This window comes from Passer domesticus, chromosome 11 (assembly GCF_036417665.1).
Source record: "Passer domesticus isolate bPasDom1 chromosome 11, bPasDom1.hap1, whole genome shotgun sequence".
Classification (NCBI taxonomy): domain Eukaryota; kingdom Metazoa; phylum Chordata; class Aves; order Passeriformes; family Passeridae; genus Passer; species Passer domesticus.
In genome coordinates, this window is record NC_087484.1 from 24,501,150 (window position 1) to 24,519,410 (window position 18,261).

The 18,261-nt window shown below is 52.9% G+C and overlaps 1 protein-coding gene across 3 annotated transcripts; it reads left to right on the forward strand.

The window, feature by feature from the left end:
• The first annotated feature begins 15,332 nt into the window (after positions 1-15,332).
• On the forward strand, positions 15,333-17,020 carry LOC135309676 (transcription cofactor HES-6-like). Of its 3 annotated transcripts, none has more exons than XM_064435879.1 (4): positions 15,333-15,469; positions 15,541-15,627; positions 15,703-15,784; positions 15,954-17,020. In XM_064435879.1, exons 1-4 carry the CDS (start codon positions 15,404-15,406, stop codon positions 16,463-16,465), a joined length of 747 nt encoding a protein of 248 aa, XP_064291949.1. In that variant the 5' UTR covers positions 15,333-15,403; the 3' UTR covers positions 16,466-17,020. The 3 variants fall into 3 exon arrangements, with proteins under 3 accessions (XP_064291949.1, XP_064291952.1, XP_064291950.1); XM_064435882.1 differs by having other exon boundaries at positions 15,866-16,399; XM_064435880.1 differs by having other exon boundaries at positions 15,703-16,399.
• Positions 17,021-18,261: the final 1,241 nt, after the last annotated feature.

Below are 18,261 nucleotides of genomic sequence, written 5' to 3' on the forward strand. Positions count from 1 at the left end.
CTCCATACCCAGCCCCGCTCCACCTCACCCCAGAGGCTGGAAGGAAGGAAAGGACAAGGGAGGGGGATGTACACGAAGGAACATGGTGGAAGGAACAGGACAGGAGCAGTGTACTTTGGTGGGTAGGGCACCAGCAGGGCTGGGTTGTTCCTACATCTGCCAGCTGTTGGCCGTGTGACTTTAGAGGAAGCTGGGTCATTTCTCCACCTAAGTCTTCCAGTCTGAACAAGAATTCAGATGACAGTGTTTGCAAACTAAAGAACAAAAGTCCTATACATAACAGGCCTACTCAGGCCCAAGTAACCTGTGTGTGCTGTATTCAGAAAATACAGTTTCCTTTGGCCACAGCTGTCACACATGTAAAGCACAAAGGTGTGCATTGGTCTGTCAATACCACACCACTGATGTGTACAGTGTGGCAGAGAACAGCACCCAAATAGGATGGAGAGCCTAAAACTACCTCACATCAAAACTCCTCAACAAGCAGGTGATCAGTGATCACCTTACTTACTACTACTACTTACTACTTAACCCTAACCCGAAAACCTAATCCTAACCTTAACCCTAAAGTGAAGCATATGGTGTAGCAGAGAGCAGCACCCAAATAGGATGGAGAGCCTAAAACTCCCCCATGCTACCCCAACAAGCAGGTGGTCAGTGAGCAGTCACACAGCCTGGCTGCTGCTGTGTCTCTATCAGGCAGTGACCTTAGGGACAGGCATCCCTGGAGGCTTTCCAGCAGCAGAGGCAGGCCCTGGCACAACAAATCAGTCACCAGCTCAGGTCTGGCACTGTGGTGAGATGGCAGCTGGGACACTACCAGGCAGGTGTTCACATCTGAAGCCATGAGCACAGGGAGGACACTCAGACCTAGCCCTTCCTGAGACAGACTGCATTGCCTGGGTCTCTCAGGGCACTGATCCACCCAGGCCAACACCACCTGCACTGACAAAGCCCCAGAAGAGCTGCAGATGTGTCCCTGCTCTGCTGGAATGAGGGCTGGGTAAGCAGCAGGGAGTGCAGGGGGTGCCTGAAGGCAGCCAGGAGCAAGCAGCTCAGCCAAAATCAATGGGCACTGAAATGGGAGGGTCCCACTACACAGAAAGCTGCTGAAAGGAATGGAGTGTGTGAGTGAGCAGCTTTCCCCAAGATATGATCTGAATCCACCTGGAGCAGCCCCAGCCAGATGCACCATCTGCTCAGAGCATTCCACAAGGACGCGGCGGTCAGCAGTGTCAGAAGCAGCAGGCAGATCAAGGGTTGTTAATGCAGGGCATATCCCTGGGCCAGCTGCCAGGGAGACATCGTGGAAGACCTTCAAAAGGGCTGTCTAAAGACCATGCCCCCTGCTTGAGCCAGACTGGAATTTATCAGTGGCATCGTGTATGCAGAGGTGTGACTGCCACAAGAATGCAGTGGCTCTCCAGAGGGGATGGACTGACAGGATGGACAGACAGCAGCTGACAGGTCACCCAATGGAAGAGAAGGCTGCTGTGAGACAGAAGAGGGGCCATCTCTCTGCTCTAACAAAGCAATCAAGCTGTACAGAAGCCCTGGCAGAGAATAAGGTTTCACAGGTACCATTGACACACTTGCAAGCAGAAGGCCACTCAGTCAGATGATCAGTGTCCCAATTAATTCACATCACATTTCTGAAAGGTCACCTGCTTGGTGTGACCTCCAGGAGTTCCCACACGGTGCAGGACATGGCCAATGCAAGCACATGGCTCATGAGTAGTTCAGGGGTGTTGTCCTGTCTCTGGAAAGTGCAGGTTACCTCTGCTTTTCTTTCCCTCTTGTCATCTCCTGCAACAACAGATGCTGTTTCTGAGAGCCTGTGGGCTGACAGTGCAGCTCCTCCTGGGCCTGTCACACAAAAGAGGCCATTGTGCTGCAGTGCCACAGCAAGGGGAGCACACGGGACCAGCCAGCAGTGGGCTGGCACTGCCCACTGCTCTGAGCCTCACCTCCCTGCCCGGTGCTGCTGCCAGAACAGCTTTGGAGCATCACTCCCTCAGCAAACACCACACTCGGGTCGCTCAGCACTCTGCCACCGCTGCTCCTCAGGTGTCTGAGGCCCAGAAGAGCAGCACATCCCTCCTGCTCACAGTGCCAGCACACAGGGATGGAATACAGCCAGGGGTTTTCTTTGGCACCTCAGCTCCTCTACACACTCCACACACCAGGGTGCTTGTCTGAGGTAAAGGGGGAATCAGAGGGAGCTGTATTACAAACCCAGCTCCTGAAGGATTTGGAAAGCAGATAGGCATCAATGGGGAAGGTGAGAATTGTATCTCTTTTCTTTATGGGATGGTTATATCAGCAACAACATGGATGATGCCTGGAACAGGCAGCTCATGACGTGTTTGCTGTATCTTAGGAGTAAGATGAGCCAGTGCAAGAAAAACAAACAAGCAAACAAACAAGCAAGGGCTGGAGGCCAAGCAGGGCTAATTAGCACTGAACAGCATTTGCCAGAAGAGCTCCCTGCTGAGCTACAGCTCCTGCTGGCAAGGGCAGCCACCAGTCTGCCCGGACAAATCACAGCCCACAGCAGCTCCCGAGCAGCAGAGGGCCAAGAGGGCTGTCCTGGGGTGTCCCTCTGCTGTCCCCCAGGACACTCTCCACAGCACCCTGCAGGGCCAGCTGCCCTTCTGCTTCACCCCCCTAAGAAAAGGCCGTGCTGTGAAAACACTTAGGCTGGAGAAGTGCAGTTCACTGGAGGACAAACCTCTTGTGGCAACCTGGATTTTAAGAAAGAAATGTGGAAATTTTACAGGTCTTCCTGTAAAAAAAGTTGGAGTGTCATGAGCTGTCTGCAGCAGAGCCAGGGGACAGTGAGGTGGCTCAGTGCCACCGAGTGCAGCCCTGCAGAAAGGCTCAGCTGCACTACATCTTCATGCTTGGCTTGTTCAGCTGATCTCATTCATGTACAGAAACAAGGCAGGCCCTGGGAACGCAGTGTATTTGCTGTGCTTGAGGTGCATTTTAAAAACTTGATTCCAAAGCATTAAAATTAAATAACTTGGCAGAGAGCCCATAGAAGAGACTGTATTTCAAGACTTACCAAGACACAAAGATGGATCTTACAATTAGGCTGACAGTAAAATGCTGAACTTAATTATGACTTCAGCAATGATGACATATTTGTGATGATTAAGTTCAAGATCAGCAGATAACAGGACATGGATAAACTGCTGGGTTCCCTGGACTCCCTTTTTCACTCTCTTCCCCTGAGGAAAAAATCCTGCCACAAGCCTCAGTCAACCCTCTCCCAGTAATGTTCAACTTTCCCAGATAAATTTAACAAAGGAACAAGGAAGGAAAGAAACTATGAGGAAATTAAGCTCATGTAAATTCTGTCAACATGGGCATCTGGGCTGAAGTGAGAGGTCCTGCAAGGGGGGGTTTCCTTTTGCTGCGATGCAGAGCCACAAAGGATGGGCACAAAGGAGAGAGGACCCAACCAGACAGCACAAAGCCCCAGGGAATCAGGATTCACAACTCCCAGAGAAGCTCCCTAGGTGGCAAGTGCAGGAGGAGACTCTCTCCTGGATGCTCACAGTACATCACAAAATATATTAAAGGTAGTTTCATGTCGCCCCTCCTCTCTTTCACTGGCTACTTGTGTCACACAAATGCTAAGGACAGTGTTGTTGCTGCCCCAGGGTCTTCTACACACACTGCACCAGGCCTGCTTCTGCCCAGAAAACCTTGTCTTGCTTCTATTCCAAAATCCTGAGTGGGTTCAAACAAAATTCCAGCCATCTTGACATGCCAGAATAGCTCTCTCCCTCACACCCACCTCATGGTCAGGGGGCAAAAGTGATTCCTTTCCACATCTATTCCCCTTCCTGGGCCAATAATCTTCATATGGAGATCATACTGCCCTGGAAAACTGGAGCAGACAGCCTCCATCTGGATCTGGGTTACTGTGTCAAATGAAAATCACCAGGTACTTTGATCCAAAAATTCTTGAAGACTCTGACAGCGTGCTGGTAGTCTTGCCAGAGTGAACAGAGTGCCTGAAAAGCCTTTTGGAAGGGACCTAGGTGGAGGTCTCTAGTCCAAACCTCCTTGAAGCACAGCCACTGCCAGGAGTAGGTCAGGGTATCTGCAGCTTTATCTGACTGAGCCTCAAAGGCCACACAGGAGGGAGATTCCCTGACCTCTCTGGGCAACCTGTGGCAGTGCTGCACCAGCCCTGTGGGAGAGAGGGTTTCCAATGCCTGATCTGAGCCTTGCAAGCTGCATTGTGGGACCCCTTGGAGCTGCCACTGACGGGAAGGAAGCGCCTGACTCCACCAGCTCTGTAACTGCACTGCCAGCAGCAGATTCCCCTCAGCCTCCTCCTGACCAGCCTTTCCCCAGGTCCTGACCAGGTTGGCAGTTCCCTCCTGGACCCCTCCTCCTCCCACCCTGCTCACCCTGGGCTCCCAGGATTGGGCGTTCCTGCAGTTGTCATTGCACAGATCCGGAGTCCTGCTCCAGCCCAGCACTCAGCATTTCTGGAGCTGTGAAGCAGCCTGGTGCCAGGCAGTCTGACATGGATAAATTCCATGCAGCAGGACCATGGAAGAGGTGTTGCAGTGACCTGCTGAGCAGTTCAGGGTGAAAAGAGACTTCTGAGACCTTTCAATAGCTTGCAGTAGTGAGCTGCTCAGTGTAAAACAGCAGGCACAGGGTGCCAGCCCTGCTCAGGCTGCTGCTACAAACATTGAATGAGGTTTGTCCTGCCCTTCCCAGAGACTCACCCCACACTACCATGGGGCTCGCCTTGCCTTGGGGGGCCTCAGGTAGTGCCTCTGTCTGGAGAAGGAGCAGGAAACTCTGATTTGGAAGCTTTCAAGATTGCTTCCTCCTTCAGAGGAATTCAGTGCAAGCACCATTATTGACACAGCACAGAGGCAGAGCACACTCAGTAAATCATTCAGGTACCCTCCCCACATGGGCCTGAACTCAAACATTGTAAAGCCTCTTCCTGGGACCCAACACAAACAGAATAAAAGCAGCCTTGTAGCCAGGACACGAAACCAGAGTTCCCCTCTCTTAACCCCTAACCCACAGCCCACGCTCCCCTTCCCTTTTCTCTTTCACAATCCCAAAAGGTGAGTTTGTCTGGCCTAAAAGGAAAAATTGACAGCAAGTCTCATGCTTGATGCCAGACAGATCTTGCCAAGAGACCCCAACAGCAAGGGCAGCCCCTGTCCTGGTACAAGCAGTGCTGCCCAGGAGCCCTGTGCCTGCCCACCCTCACAAGGTGGGCCAGGTCCAGGGTGCATGAGCACCTGTCTGAGGCCCTAAATCAGCTCCAGAGGTTAGAACTGTTTCATACACACCCACACAAGGTCTTCTGACAATTTCCACATAGCTTATTGATAAAAATATGGATTTCCTAGGTCTCTTTCAAGAGACTTGGCTGTCTCACACTGTGTTTAGATGGTTGGTGTTTAGGCTCCTTCTCAGAGCTCAACTCTTTCTCTCCTATAAAAAGCAAAAAGAAATAAATGAACACATAAAAACCAAAGAGTCATTATTATATAGGAATTTTACCTAGAAGAAAAAATCCTAGAAAACAGGAAGGATTCTAGGAGAGATGACTGGGTCAGCATAGCTGTGGGGAGATGCTGAAGGAAACCACATGCTCCAGCACTTGCAGGACCTGCTAAACACTACTCACATGAGAGCCAAGAGAAACTCATGACAGCTTCTTCCACCTGCACTTTGGACTATATTTATCACCAGAGAGTTTCCCCAAAAAGCACCACACGCTTTTGGCAGTATAGAGAACACTAAGGAACACGTGAATGTCAGATGATTGAGGAAAAGCAGCAAAAGAGCAGGACTAGAACCTCCACGCATCTGTCTGAGCCAACTCCAGAGGGTGCAGAGCTGTTTGGGAGGAAGAAAGGTGAAAATCCAAAGGCATTCAGGATGCTACCAGGCAGAAACACCTTCAGAAGCCATCCACTGACTGCCATGTGTCACCTCCTGCCCTCCTGGGCTGATTGCTCCTCACAGAGGGACAGGAGGGCGGCTGTGGGGCAGGCACACCCCATCCCAGCAGAAGGGCTCTCCTCTGGGGCAGTGCCACACCAGACCAAAGGTCCTGTCTCGTGCTGCATGGGGAGCAGCACCAGCGCCGTGGGGCCCTCCCAGAGGATGCTCAAGTGTCCCAGCAGGAGCACACGGGCCCTGCACTGCCCAGCCCAGCCGTTCTGTGCCCCAGGGGCTGGGCTGGGGTCCCACCCTGTGTTATGAATAGAAAGTTGTATTTTTTTTGAGTTTCAGAGTTAAAAAACAAGTCAGGCCTCTTTGGTTTCCCTGCCGAAGAAAAGCTCTTCAAATACCTGTTAATGGCCGGTGATTAACTATTGTTTCCCTGATGCTGGCCGCTTGCCAAGAAGACACCAGGACAGACCCTCCAAGGTAAAGTGAATAGGCAGTGACATCAGAGCCAGTATGCAGATGAGAAATGCATTGCGCCCTGAATTTTTACAGTTTTACAGTTTTTACAAGAAAAACCCCTAAAATCACGAGCCAACAAGTGACTTAAGTGACGTCTAAGGATGGGAGCATAGTCCCGTACCTGCTTGGACCTTTTTGTTTCTCACCCTGACCTGAAAAGATACTGATTAAAGAGACACCCCGGGGTGTTAGACAAAAAAGCAGGAATCTGCGACTCTCCCGTGAGGACAGAGTCCCCAGCTCTGTCTGCAGACCAGCGGACAAAGCTGCATCACCCTCCTCCTCCATGCCATGCCTGGGAGCAATGGCGGTGTGGGCGCGACCCGTCGATTTCTCCCCACCTGAGCTGATTCTTCTTAATAAAGGCATTAAAAAAGGAGAAAGATCTCCTGCCCATTTATTTCACCCTGCAGCCCCCAGGCCCCTGCCATGCCCCAGGACAAGCCAGCCCTCATGGCAGGCCAGGCCCAGCTGCTCCCGGAGAGCTGCAGGAGGCAGCCCGGCCCTGCCTGGCCTGGCTGAACCTCAGGCACTGGCAGGTGGGGACTTGCAGCGCTGCCCTTGCTTTCCATAATGAGTGCCCAGAGGATCTGTTTACATCGACATCAGGTCAGGCCTGAGGGCTGGCCCCACCCAGCCTAAGCCTGCCTCAGAGCTTGTGCTTGAAACCATCTGCTCCATCCTTCCTGATCCTCCAGAGGAGCTCTTCAAGGAATCAGCCCTGTTTCTCCCAGGCTGCCTGTAATTACAGGTTGGAGACAGGCAGAGAGCTCAGTTCACACCAGGCCCATGTGGGTTTGGTGCTGGCCAGCTGCTGGGGCCGGGCTTGTAGGGGATGGCTTGAGCCCAGACAGCACAGAGCTGTGGCACTAACAGGGTGATTTATTCCCTGATCCTCAAGTCTGTCCAGAAAGCCTTGAAGAGCAGTGCTCAGGAAAGTGCCAGAGATAGCCAGCAGGGGAGGAGGAGCTGTGCCAGAGGGGATGTGTTGTTGTCTTATCTGAAAAGTTCCGTTCCTTCTTGGTGATTTCTCATGGGCAGCTCCTCACAGTACTAACTCCTTCTTCCTCACAGCACAGCCAACAAACTCTAACTTCTCAACGAGCCAACCTACTCTTTTATAATACACATCCTAATTGGACCTAGCTGTGGCCTATTAAGGGCAGGCCTGCTCCTAATTCTTGGTAATTAGTGCAGCTGTAACTCCTTAGGGGTGAGATTACCTTCATCACTATCTCTATTCTCCTACATTCCATCCATCCACAGAGATGGCCAGCAGGGCAGGAGGAGATGGAGGTGTCAGAGGGGATGGCCAGCAGGGCAGGAGCTGAGGTGCCAGAGGGGACAGCCAGCAGGGCAGGAGGAGCTGGAGGTGTCAGAGGGGATGGCCAGCAGGGCAGGAGGGGCTGGAGGAGCCAGAGGGGATGGCCAGCAGGGCAGGAGGAGCTGGAGGTGCCAGAGGGGATGGCCAGCAGGGCAGGAGGGGCTGGAGGAGCCAGAGGGGATGGCCAGCAGGGCAGGAGGTGTCAGAAGGGACGGCCAGCAGGGCAGGAGCTGGAGGAGCCAGAGGGGATGGCCAGCAGGGCAGGAGCTGAGGTGTCTCTAAGGGCAAGCTTCAGTGATTTCCCTTTAGGACCTGACACAATACTCCGAACAAAGTTTGTACTGTGTTTATACCCCTATAGACCAGGGGCATTTCACAGACCTCCTGGAGCCAGGGCCACCTTCTGCACCTCCTCTAGCAGGTGCCCCTTGTGCCCCTTAGCAGCTGCTGGTCACAGCCCCAGAGCTCTTGCTCCCAGCTGAGGGCACAGCAGTCAGACGAGCTTGCTGGGGGATCCAGGCAGTTCAGCAGCCCTGGGGACAAGCCACCCCAGCTCTCACACAGCCCTGGCAGACTGCACAGCAGGGCTGCAGGGAAGGAAGCAAAGAATAGCCCAGCAGAGTTGCCCACATTCTCAGCACGTAGCTTGTTTTTCAGACCTGCCCTCTAATCACAGTTTTAGCCCGTGGACCATTGGGATTTTGATTTGCCCCACAATGTGCACCAGGCTTGAGTGGATCTAGTCCTACCACTCTGCTCAGAACCCCCTGTTTGTTCATGTGAGCAAACTTGGTGTTTGCTTTTCTATTAATTACAAGGACACAGAAGCTATGGCTGTGCTAAGAAATTTTTACTGGAGTTTATAGAACATTGAGTAATCCCCAGAAGCCAATAAAATGGCTTCACCCCCCAAACTAGCCATTTCAGAGTCCAGTTAAACTGGATCCTGAATTCATGCAATAAATGAACCCCTTCCCAACATGCCCCATTAAACCAGGTGTGCTGCAGGGATAGTGCTGCCCTTTCTCCAGACTTTAAAAAAAAAAAAGGCACTTTTAATTCTCTGTTAAAAAAACATGGTTTAATATGAACTAGCACTTTTTTAAGTCACTCTGCAAAGTGACTTAACATGGTGTTCCTGACTCTCCATGGTTGCACTGTTCTTTCCTGAGCCTTTTTGCATCCGTGATTTGTGACTAGCCAGGTGAGCTGGCTGCAATGCCCTGTGCCTGCTGACACTGGCAGAGTCATGGGAGCAGCCCTCATTCCTTACAGATTTTGGAGGCACAGCACCTCACAAGGTCCCTTCCATCAGCACTCCATGACAGCAGAAAGGTGAGTGGAAGAACTGAGCAGCCCCACAGGACCAAAAGCCAGCACATGGAAAACAGCAGGAGGACATTTTTCATTTGTCTGCAAACACCTGAGTCCCACTAAAAAAAGACATGAAAAAAAAAGAGAATCCAGGCAGAAAAATGACAGTCCAGGAGAATTGTGTTCCCCTCTGCCAGCTGCAATCCTGCATTGTGTTCTTGAGACCTTGTAGAGCTCATCTTTCCCTATGCTCAAGCTCCAGAGCAGTTTCTTAGTGCAAGTATTCAAAAAGATAATCTCCTCTTAAAGTGTGCTAAGCTCCTCCAGAAGGGACAAATACATCTGGAGAGGAGGGAATGGCAGCACTCACCTGCTGGCTCAAAGCTGCCTGCTAAGCTTCCCTCACACAACCACCTCTCCATGCCTTCCAGCAGCTCTTTAACCATGGTCCTCACCAAAATGGGTGCAAGGAGCTCTTGCAGAGGCTTAGGGGACTCAACCACGAGCATAAATTCAGTGAGCACTATGCCAAATAGATGAGCTGTGCTGGGCAGCAAGGCTAAAATCCACTCTAAACTCAGAGCGGTTAAAAAACACCCTCTTCCATAGTACACAGCAGACCAAGCCCTCAGGTTCCTTTTTCCACACCATTTAAAGGACCCTGGGTTACAGAGTGTCACCTCCTTGAAGAAATACCAGCTTAGAGCTGGAGTATGGCACAGTTAGGACAAGATCCACAAATATCTGTTGCTGTGGCCATGCCCCAGGTTGTTGATGGGTATCTCCAGAAAACACATCTGTTCCATCTGAGGCTTCCCCTGCAGCTGGATCAAACACAGTATTTGTGCAAAACACAAAATGGGGTGCCAAGACTCTCAGTTGGTCTCTGCTTCTAAAATATTTTGACTTAGAAAAGACCAGTGTTTCTCAAAATTGACCATAAAGTGTATTCTGTCGTGGCCAAAAAGGATCTCACAGACTTCCCCTAGGGAGCAGGACTTTTCCCCACCTCCAGCTATGCAATTTGTGAAGTGAATGCAAACCTCTGAGGGACAGTGAAAGGCGGCATTTTCCAGAGCATTTCACAGAACACACAGAAGCAAAGTTCAGAGCCTGATTATGTACATGTTAATCTGATAAAAATAAAACCTGTGTCCTGTCAACAAATGTGGAGTGTCACAGCCAGAGTGACACTGGAGGCTGGGAGTTACCCTGGGCACACACTGCATGTCAGAGGAAATACTCTCTGAAGGGCACAGCCTTTAAAAGCTCTCAGCCCTCATCAGGATTGTGTTTAAGAGCTTCAGTGCCTTCTCTGAAGCAAATGTACTTTAATGAGGATGCCTGTAAGGCATTTAGGAGCTAATATAAATATCTTGCAGAGGAGGACTGTGATACATGCAGCCCTGTTACAAACATAGCATAAAGCCTGTGATGAAGACAGCCCCATGATAAAGATAACTTTCAATTACCAAAAATATTAGAGAAACCAAATGCAAGAGGCTTCCCTGGAAACACAACGTTACTGCTCCCTGAAGCAACACAGGCAGACTCTGGGGTTTTTTTAATCCAGCTGAAAAAACCCCTCTGTACTTGCTTCAGACAATTATTCTCACCTCCCTGAAATACCTTCCACAAATGTAATGTGCCCCAGGTGACACTCTCTGTAACCTCGGGGGTACAGGATCCTGTCATGACAGACCACAGCTAAATGGCAGGAGCTGAAGCTTTCTGAGTTCAGGCTTCTTTTTGCAGGAGCCCAACAGGGTGACGAGGTAAAAAACGTGGCACAGGGGGTTTTGCTGGGGCAGTGCCTCCCGTGCACAGCACCCACCCATCCCTCACCACTGGGGAGAGGCTCTGCTCTCCTCTCTGCTTGCTCAGCACAGCCCCCTCACCATTTTTCCATTTGGAAATCACCACCTCTGAAATGGCAGAAAGTCAAAGTACCTTTGACAGAAGGCTGAGCCCATCTTCTCATGCAAAGGGGACCCCCAGCTTTCACAGGAACAAACACAGTCTTGGGGCTCTTCTGTGAATGGACATAAGACCCTTTTGAATGCTACTCATTAGTGTTTTGGCTGGCATGAACTGTTCCTCTGTGCCCCAGCTGATGAACACTAGCACTGCTGCCAAGTCTGCTGATAAATAAATAAGGATAGCAAAAGCCTTATGGTTTTTGAAAAGGGCAGCAGGAACTCACTGCTCAAGGCAGCAAACACAATTTGCAGTAACAAACAGACTGGAGTCCAAGAGCAGCTCAGTGCTGATATTCAACCCTATTTTCCTCTTAAACATCAGCTATTAACAGCAGAGAAATCAATGGCACTGGGGGCAGCTAGGATCAAGCTGATGGGGAATGCTGCAGCCTTCCCCCAACAGCCTTCCTCATTTGCTCCATTTATCACCTACAGCCTCAGCTCTTCCAGCTCCAGCCCCGCTCTTCTGCTCCTCAGCTCTGCAAGCAGGACTAATCTTCATCAGTGACAAGGCAAGAGACTAATTACAGTACACATTTCATTTGTGACTGGACCCCAGGGAGAGGAGGAGGGGGAAGAAAGCTTTTTGCTTGCTCTGCCAGCTAAACAGTTTGTTTTTGTTAGTGCAGAAATAAGTCTGATGGCAGCCAACTGATGCCTAAAGAGCAGCTCACCCATTAACCTCGCATCCACAGCTCACACCCACCACCATTTATATGCACCATTAATATTTATAAGGGTGACGTGTCTTTTTGACAGGAACTTGTGCCTCCAGTGACAACAGATGTTATACCATTTATGAAAGAAACTACTCAAGCATTTCCAATGGACCTTGTGCATGCTCATCATGTCTTTATCCCGTGCCCTGATTGTATTGTCCACGCTGAGCCTGGGTCACCTCCTGACTCCAGTCCAATGGCATGCATGGCAGCACACTTGCCTGTAGAGTACTCAAAAATGTTTTGAGCTTCATTATGTCTCTGTGAATGCTCTTCTGGGAGCCAGAGACCTTCCAAATGCACCTGCCAACTCACACAGAAGCGTGTGAGGCCATGACGTGTCAGAAATGAGGATTTGCCACTTACCTGGGCCTCCAAAACACACGGCACGTAGCTCAGGCTGCAGGATGGCCTCCCACAGTTGCCTTTGCCACTGTCACCACAGCTGCATTAGTGCTCATGCAGCATCTAGAAAGAATGAAGGCCTGTTTTATAGGCTGTGTTATACTGCTCTACACACAGGCTTGCAGGAGCACACATGCAGCAAGGGTGCCATTATCTCTGCTAAAATGCTGCTCCTTGGCCAAACTGCCATTTACAGCTTGTGTAGGAGCCTGTCTCTGGCAGGACAGAGCTCCCTAGTCTAGCAAAGATTAAACTCTCATCCTTCGTGCAGGAGGAAGCAGTGCCTGTACACATCCCTCAGCAGGGAGCAGGATGGGCCTCACCTGGATAAAATACAGATGAGTAGATGGGTTCAGTGAAATCTTCAGGAACCACCACACATGGACAAGCACCGAGGTATTGGACAAGGTATCTAAGGAATGTTTTCTGTTACTAGATTGCAGCTGACATTTCCATTAAAATGCATGAGGTTACCATGATTCGCTTCACCTGATGTGACGGAACTTGTTTAAAGTAGCACAAAAATGTCACATTGTCCCTGTGGGCTAAAGAAGATAGCCTGCAGTGACTTCCTCCTCCAGAATGGCAGCTCTAGTGATGCCCTGATATTTATGGCACATACATTTTTAATGCCCTGCACAAACAGCTGCAGCATTTGTCAACTCATTTGACCTGCAGCTTTTCAAAGAAAATACAAAAAGACATGCTGCAGAACAAGAGCCAGCAATGTGTACAATGCCTTGCCATCAGCACCTGCCCAGTCAGAACAGAAGCAGGATGTTCCAGCCATGGCCAGCTCTCTCTGGCCGTTCTTAGCCAAGATTTGCTGCTCAAGTCTCCTCGTGCATCCTGAAGTGCTCACCTTGTGCCTCCAGCTCCTCACTGCTCAAGAACTCACATCGAGGTTGTGAGAGATCATTGCTGTCCAGCAGCCAGCAGAGCTTCACCACCCAAGTCCTGACACATCCGAACCTCAGCTGGGGGGAATTTGGGAGCTCCTTCACCTCTCATTTCCCTGCATGAACAAAGCAGCACCTCAAACCCAAGTTAGCTCTGACACACAGCTGGTACAAACACCTGCAGTGAAGAGGCCTGGCAGCTTTGGGGACTGCACACGATTTACAGCAGTGTTAACCCCACTGAGCAGCGAATACATGAATATTTGTGTGATTTGGTTTTACCCCTGCCAGCAACCATATGCACCCACTTGCCCACATCCCCATTCTAGGAAAAGCTGAGCTTTCTCTGAAGAGAAAACAAGCTCACAAAGGCTTGGAGTTCATATTTTACCAAGAATTGCATACATTGTGCGTTACTGCACATTTCCCAAATGTGTGTGTGCGTTTGTGTGTTTTTATACACCTCTGATGACCTTAGGTGCCTAGTTTTGGTTCAGAATGAAGATGGTCCTTCAAAATTGCACCCAATACTTTGCTGCAGTTTGCATGCATACAATCATAGTTTTCCCCTGCCACTTAGGTAGGCTAAGTACACATCAACCAGGCACAGAATGGTGACTGTTGTCTCTACTTAAATACAAAAATGTTCTGTATCTGGCCTGGTCCACAGCATGTCTGCTTAGCCAGCATTAATTATATCATTGAAAAGAATGAGCTGCTTGCCACATTGTGTCACACGGAGAATTCAGTGCATCAGAAGCAGAAGGACAGATTTAGACATCCAGCCCCCAGTACATCCCACTCTGCTCCTGCCTGCTGCAGGGAAACTTGTCAACACCTGAAGAGACTGACAAAACCCAAGCACTGATGCTTCAACATAAAAGGAAAAAACACACCATAAACACTTTTCTGAAAATAACAGCTGCTGTCCGCTGCGATACGAAGCGAAGGGTGGCCTGAGCTGAGGTCTCCAGCCAGGACACCCCACGGACCGGCTTTGCACTCCGTGACGGCCTGGGGCAGGCAGTGCCGAACCTCTCCATGCCAGCCCGCCCTCCTGCCGCCCATGGGTTAGCACAGCGCAGGCACGGGGCTCTGCACGGCCCTCAGAGGGTGAAAAGCAGCGTTAAACAACAGCAAGAGCCAGCCCGGCCCTTCCCGGAGCCCGTTCCGGTAGCCTGGGCCGCACGGGACCGGCACCGACCCAGCTGTGGCTCACGCCAGAGCTCTCCGCAAGAAAACCTCAGCAGCACCGCGGCCAAAGGGCTTTCGGTGGCGAGACAAGCCGGGAGGGAGCCGGAGCAGGGGGGAGCTCTGCCGGACACGGAGGGAGGCGGGCGAGCGGCTCCGCGCCGCTTCCAGCGGGGAACGCGTCTCCCGTTTCCTCGGGCGGCAAAAATATGACATGCATTAGCGAGGAGAATAAAAGCAGCGAAACAAAGGAGCGGGAGCGAACACCTGTCGCTCTCCTCGGGGACGAGCCCTAATGCTTTTATTTGCCTCGGTCTGCCGGGGGAACTGCAGCTGCCAACTGTCATCAGCATCAAGTTACCCGCACAAAGCTGCCCGCTCTTTCAGCCGGGGAGGCGGACGCGCCGGGGCCGGCACCGAGCTCTGCGGGCCCAGCTGCCCGCGGCCGGGGATGCGCTGCACCGCCGGGCCCGCACAGCCACGGGCACGGCCAGCGCGTCCTGCCGGGCCGGACCCGGCCCAGAGCCGCCCCACCCGCAGCACGGGGCAGGACAAGGGCGAATCCGTGCCCTGCTGTGCGTGCTTCGCCCCGCGGCTTCCCGGTCACGGCTCAGGGGCACGGACGGTCGGTGCTGACGCCCCGCCGGCAGCTGGCCGGCCGCACTGTGCCCTCCGTTCCCGCAACACCCGAGCCGCACGCACGGGGATTGCGAGGCTCTGAGCCCGTATCGGGCGCTGGGGCTTGGGGTCACTGGGGCTGAGTGACGGCGCAGCCGCCCCGCGGAGCCGCGCGCTGCCGGCGGGGGCCCGGCCCGGCCCGGAACAGCTCGGTAAGGCACGGCACAGCACGGCTCGACTCGGCTCGGCTCGGCCCGGCCCGCTCCGGCACGCTCCCGCTCCGGGCCGGGCCCAGCGCCGGGGCCGCTCCGCCCGCCCCGCCCCGCCCCGCCCCGCCCCGCCGCAGACAAAGCGCGCGGCCGCCATTGGCCCGTTCGGCCAACGCTCGGCGCTGCCCGCGCGGCGCGGCCAATGGGCTCATTGACATGCAAATCAGGGGGTATAAAGCGGGCGGCCCGGGGCGGGAGCGGAGGGAGCGGCGCGGCCATGGCGCCGGGCAGGGAGCGCTCGCCGCACGGCGAGGGCTGCGCGGGGCCCCGCGGCGACCGGAGGGTGAGCGGCGGGGGCAGCGGCGGCCGGGCCCGGAGGGGTGGGGGGTGCTGACGGCGTTGTTGTCCCCGCAGACGAGGAAGCCGCTGGTGGAGAAGAAGCGCCGGGCGCGCATCAACGAGAGCCTGCGGGAGCTGCGGCTGCTGCTGGCCGACAGCGAGGTGAGGCGGCGGCATGGCGGGGCGGGGGCCGGCGGGGCCCGGGGCCGCGCTGACGGCCGCGGCGCCCCGGGTCAGTTTCAGGCGAAGCTGGAGAACGCGGAGGTGCTGGAGCGGACGGTGCGGCGGGTGCGGGCCGCGCTGGAGCGCCGCGCCCGCGGTGAGTGCCGGCCCGGGGGGCGGGGGGCGCCCGGCCCGGCCCGCGCCTCACCCGCGCCCCTCTCTGTCCCCCGCCGCGCAGGGGGCGGGCGGCGGCTCCTGGAGGCCAGCGAGCGCTTCGCCGCCGGCTACATCCAGTGCATGCACGAGGTGCACACCTTCGTCTCCAGCTGCCCCGGCATCGACGCCACCACGGCCGCCGAGCTGCTCAACCACCTGCTGGAGTCCATGCCCCTCAGCGAGGGCGGCTGCCCGGACTCGGTCACGGACGTTGTGGCGGAGCCGGCGCTCGGCCCCTGGCCCGCCGGAGCCCGCCCGGGCCCGGCCCTGCCCGCCCCCAGCGAAGAGAGCTGCTCCGAGTCGGACGAGGCGGAGGCCGGGCCGGGCCAGACCCCCACGGACGGACTGGACGCGCCCCAGACGCGGGGCCGGCCCTCGCCCGGCTCGCCCAGATCCATGTGGAGACCCTGGTAACGGCGGAGCGGAGTCAGCGCAGAGCGGCCCGTGCCGAGGGCGGGGTGCCCCGCGCACGCGTGTGTTGAGCGTGAGTGCCCGTGTGAGTGCCCGTCTGTCTGCGTGTGAGTGTCCGTCCGTCTGTCTGTCTGTGGGTGTCTGTGTGCGCGGCTGGCAGCGCTGTGACTGCCGACTCGGGCACTGTCGCTGTCACCCCCTGGCAGCCTAATAGCGACCGCGTAAACATTTCATCCCCGTGCGTGTGTGGCATTTTGTAACTTTGGGGTTTGCTCTTACGAGAGGATGGGGGAGGAGGGAAGTGGTTTGTAGTAGCAAAGCTCTCTGGTGGAGACACAGCAGTTATTTTATAACCCTGTCTCTTTCTTCTTGGCCCTTAGAAGCGGCCCAAACACTGCTACCTTTTAAGAAAAAGCCCTTGTGCGTTTTGAATCACGATAGTTAATTCCAGGAGAAGCTGGAGCTGAGTCTGCATGCACGGTTTCAAGTGTTCTAGTGATAGCACAGACCCCTGAAAGGTGTCTATACCTGATAGCAGCCTAAAGTCTCACCTTTAGGGAAGGGAGAGAAAACTAGAAACCTGGTGGAATTAGACAAACATTTTAAAAAGATGTTGGTGGCAGGGTGCCTTTTAGAAATGAGTGTCTTTATGCACATTTTGCTTTTAGCACATTTGAGTTTATTGTGACTTTATGTATATTCGGGTGTCAAATGTTTTTTTTATTTTTAATCTTTAATAAAAAAAACCTGAATTCACAACGTGGCATATATTGTGTAACGTGTGTGTTTCTAACCCCTTCAAAAACATTAAAAATACAGCTCCCTCTTGTTGGCTCTTAACACCAGTGTGTGTATATCATGGAAACAATGCTGGTAATTAAGCACTTAATTCTTGTACTAAGCATTGTTAACTTAGCTATTGGAATTCAAATATTTCTTTTGTTTAATTCTAGTGACACTTAAGTTTATTGAATGAGCAAGGTCAGACTGCTGAGGTTGGTGCTGGGCCACAGAGTTTGAGGCAGGTTGGTCTGGATGCCAGCCTCCAGCCTGCTCTACTTGATCTGCCATCTGAAGGCGGTGCTCTCACATGCACAGCCCAACTTCAGACGTGCTAGGCAAATCCTGTCCTGGGGCATAACTTCACAGGAGGCTGGTTTGCATTCTGGTTTTTGTTTTTGGAGGGGTTTTTTTAGGTTGGTTTTTGGGTGTTTTTTGGTTTTTTTGTTTTTGGGTTGTTTTTTTTTTTTGTGCGTGTGGTGTTGGAGAGCAAAAAAAGACTCAATTGAATGGAGAGTGCAGTTTATTTGGAAGGTGTTCTTTAATGTTTCTGGGGGCTCAGAGGGGGACCCTTGGCATTCTTATCCTGGTTCCTGCTTTGGGGAGATGCCAGGTTATTTTTGCTGTGATACAATACATTTCAGAGAGCTGTCATTGTGAAGAGGAAAAAAAGGATTGTAAAGTGTCTTAATACGTGGAAGTTCCCAAACATAGAACAAGCAAGAAAGGAAGCAACCCACCGACCAGGGGACCAGACATGTACCTTTGTTAATAACCACACGGAATAATAAAAATAGAAACTGAAGCACTGGCAAGGCCTTTCCTTTGTCATTTTCTTTACCTGAGGTGGGTGTTCTTGTTCAAAGCTGTCCTTCACAATGTTTGGTCCTTCTCAGCCCCTGTTGTGCTCAATTCCCTTTGAGCTGGAGGAGAGGGGCAAAACCCAGCTGAGCCAGAGGAGGTGAGAGCCCGTCTGTAGTGACTTTTCTGCTTTAGGGAGGGAGGGTGGGGTTTGAAGTGGAAATGGGGCCTGGGTCACTTGCACTAAAACTAACACCCCACACACCTGCTGACCTCTGGGACCAAGGCTGCACCTCTCTAGCCCCAGCCCCAGTCCAGGTTTATTTATACCAGTTTCTCTCAGGTCTCACACCTCGCTTGATCCATCACTCTCCTCTCGGCTCAGCTGCCTGTCGCTCCAAGGGCAGTGCACACACAGCCCCTCAC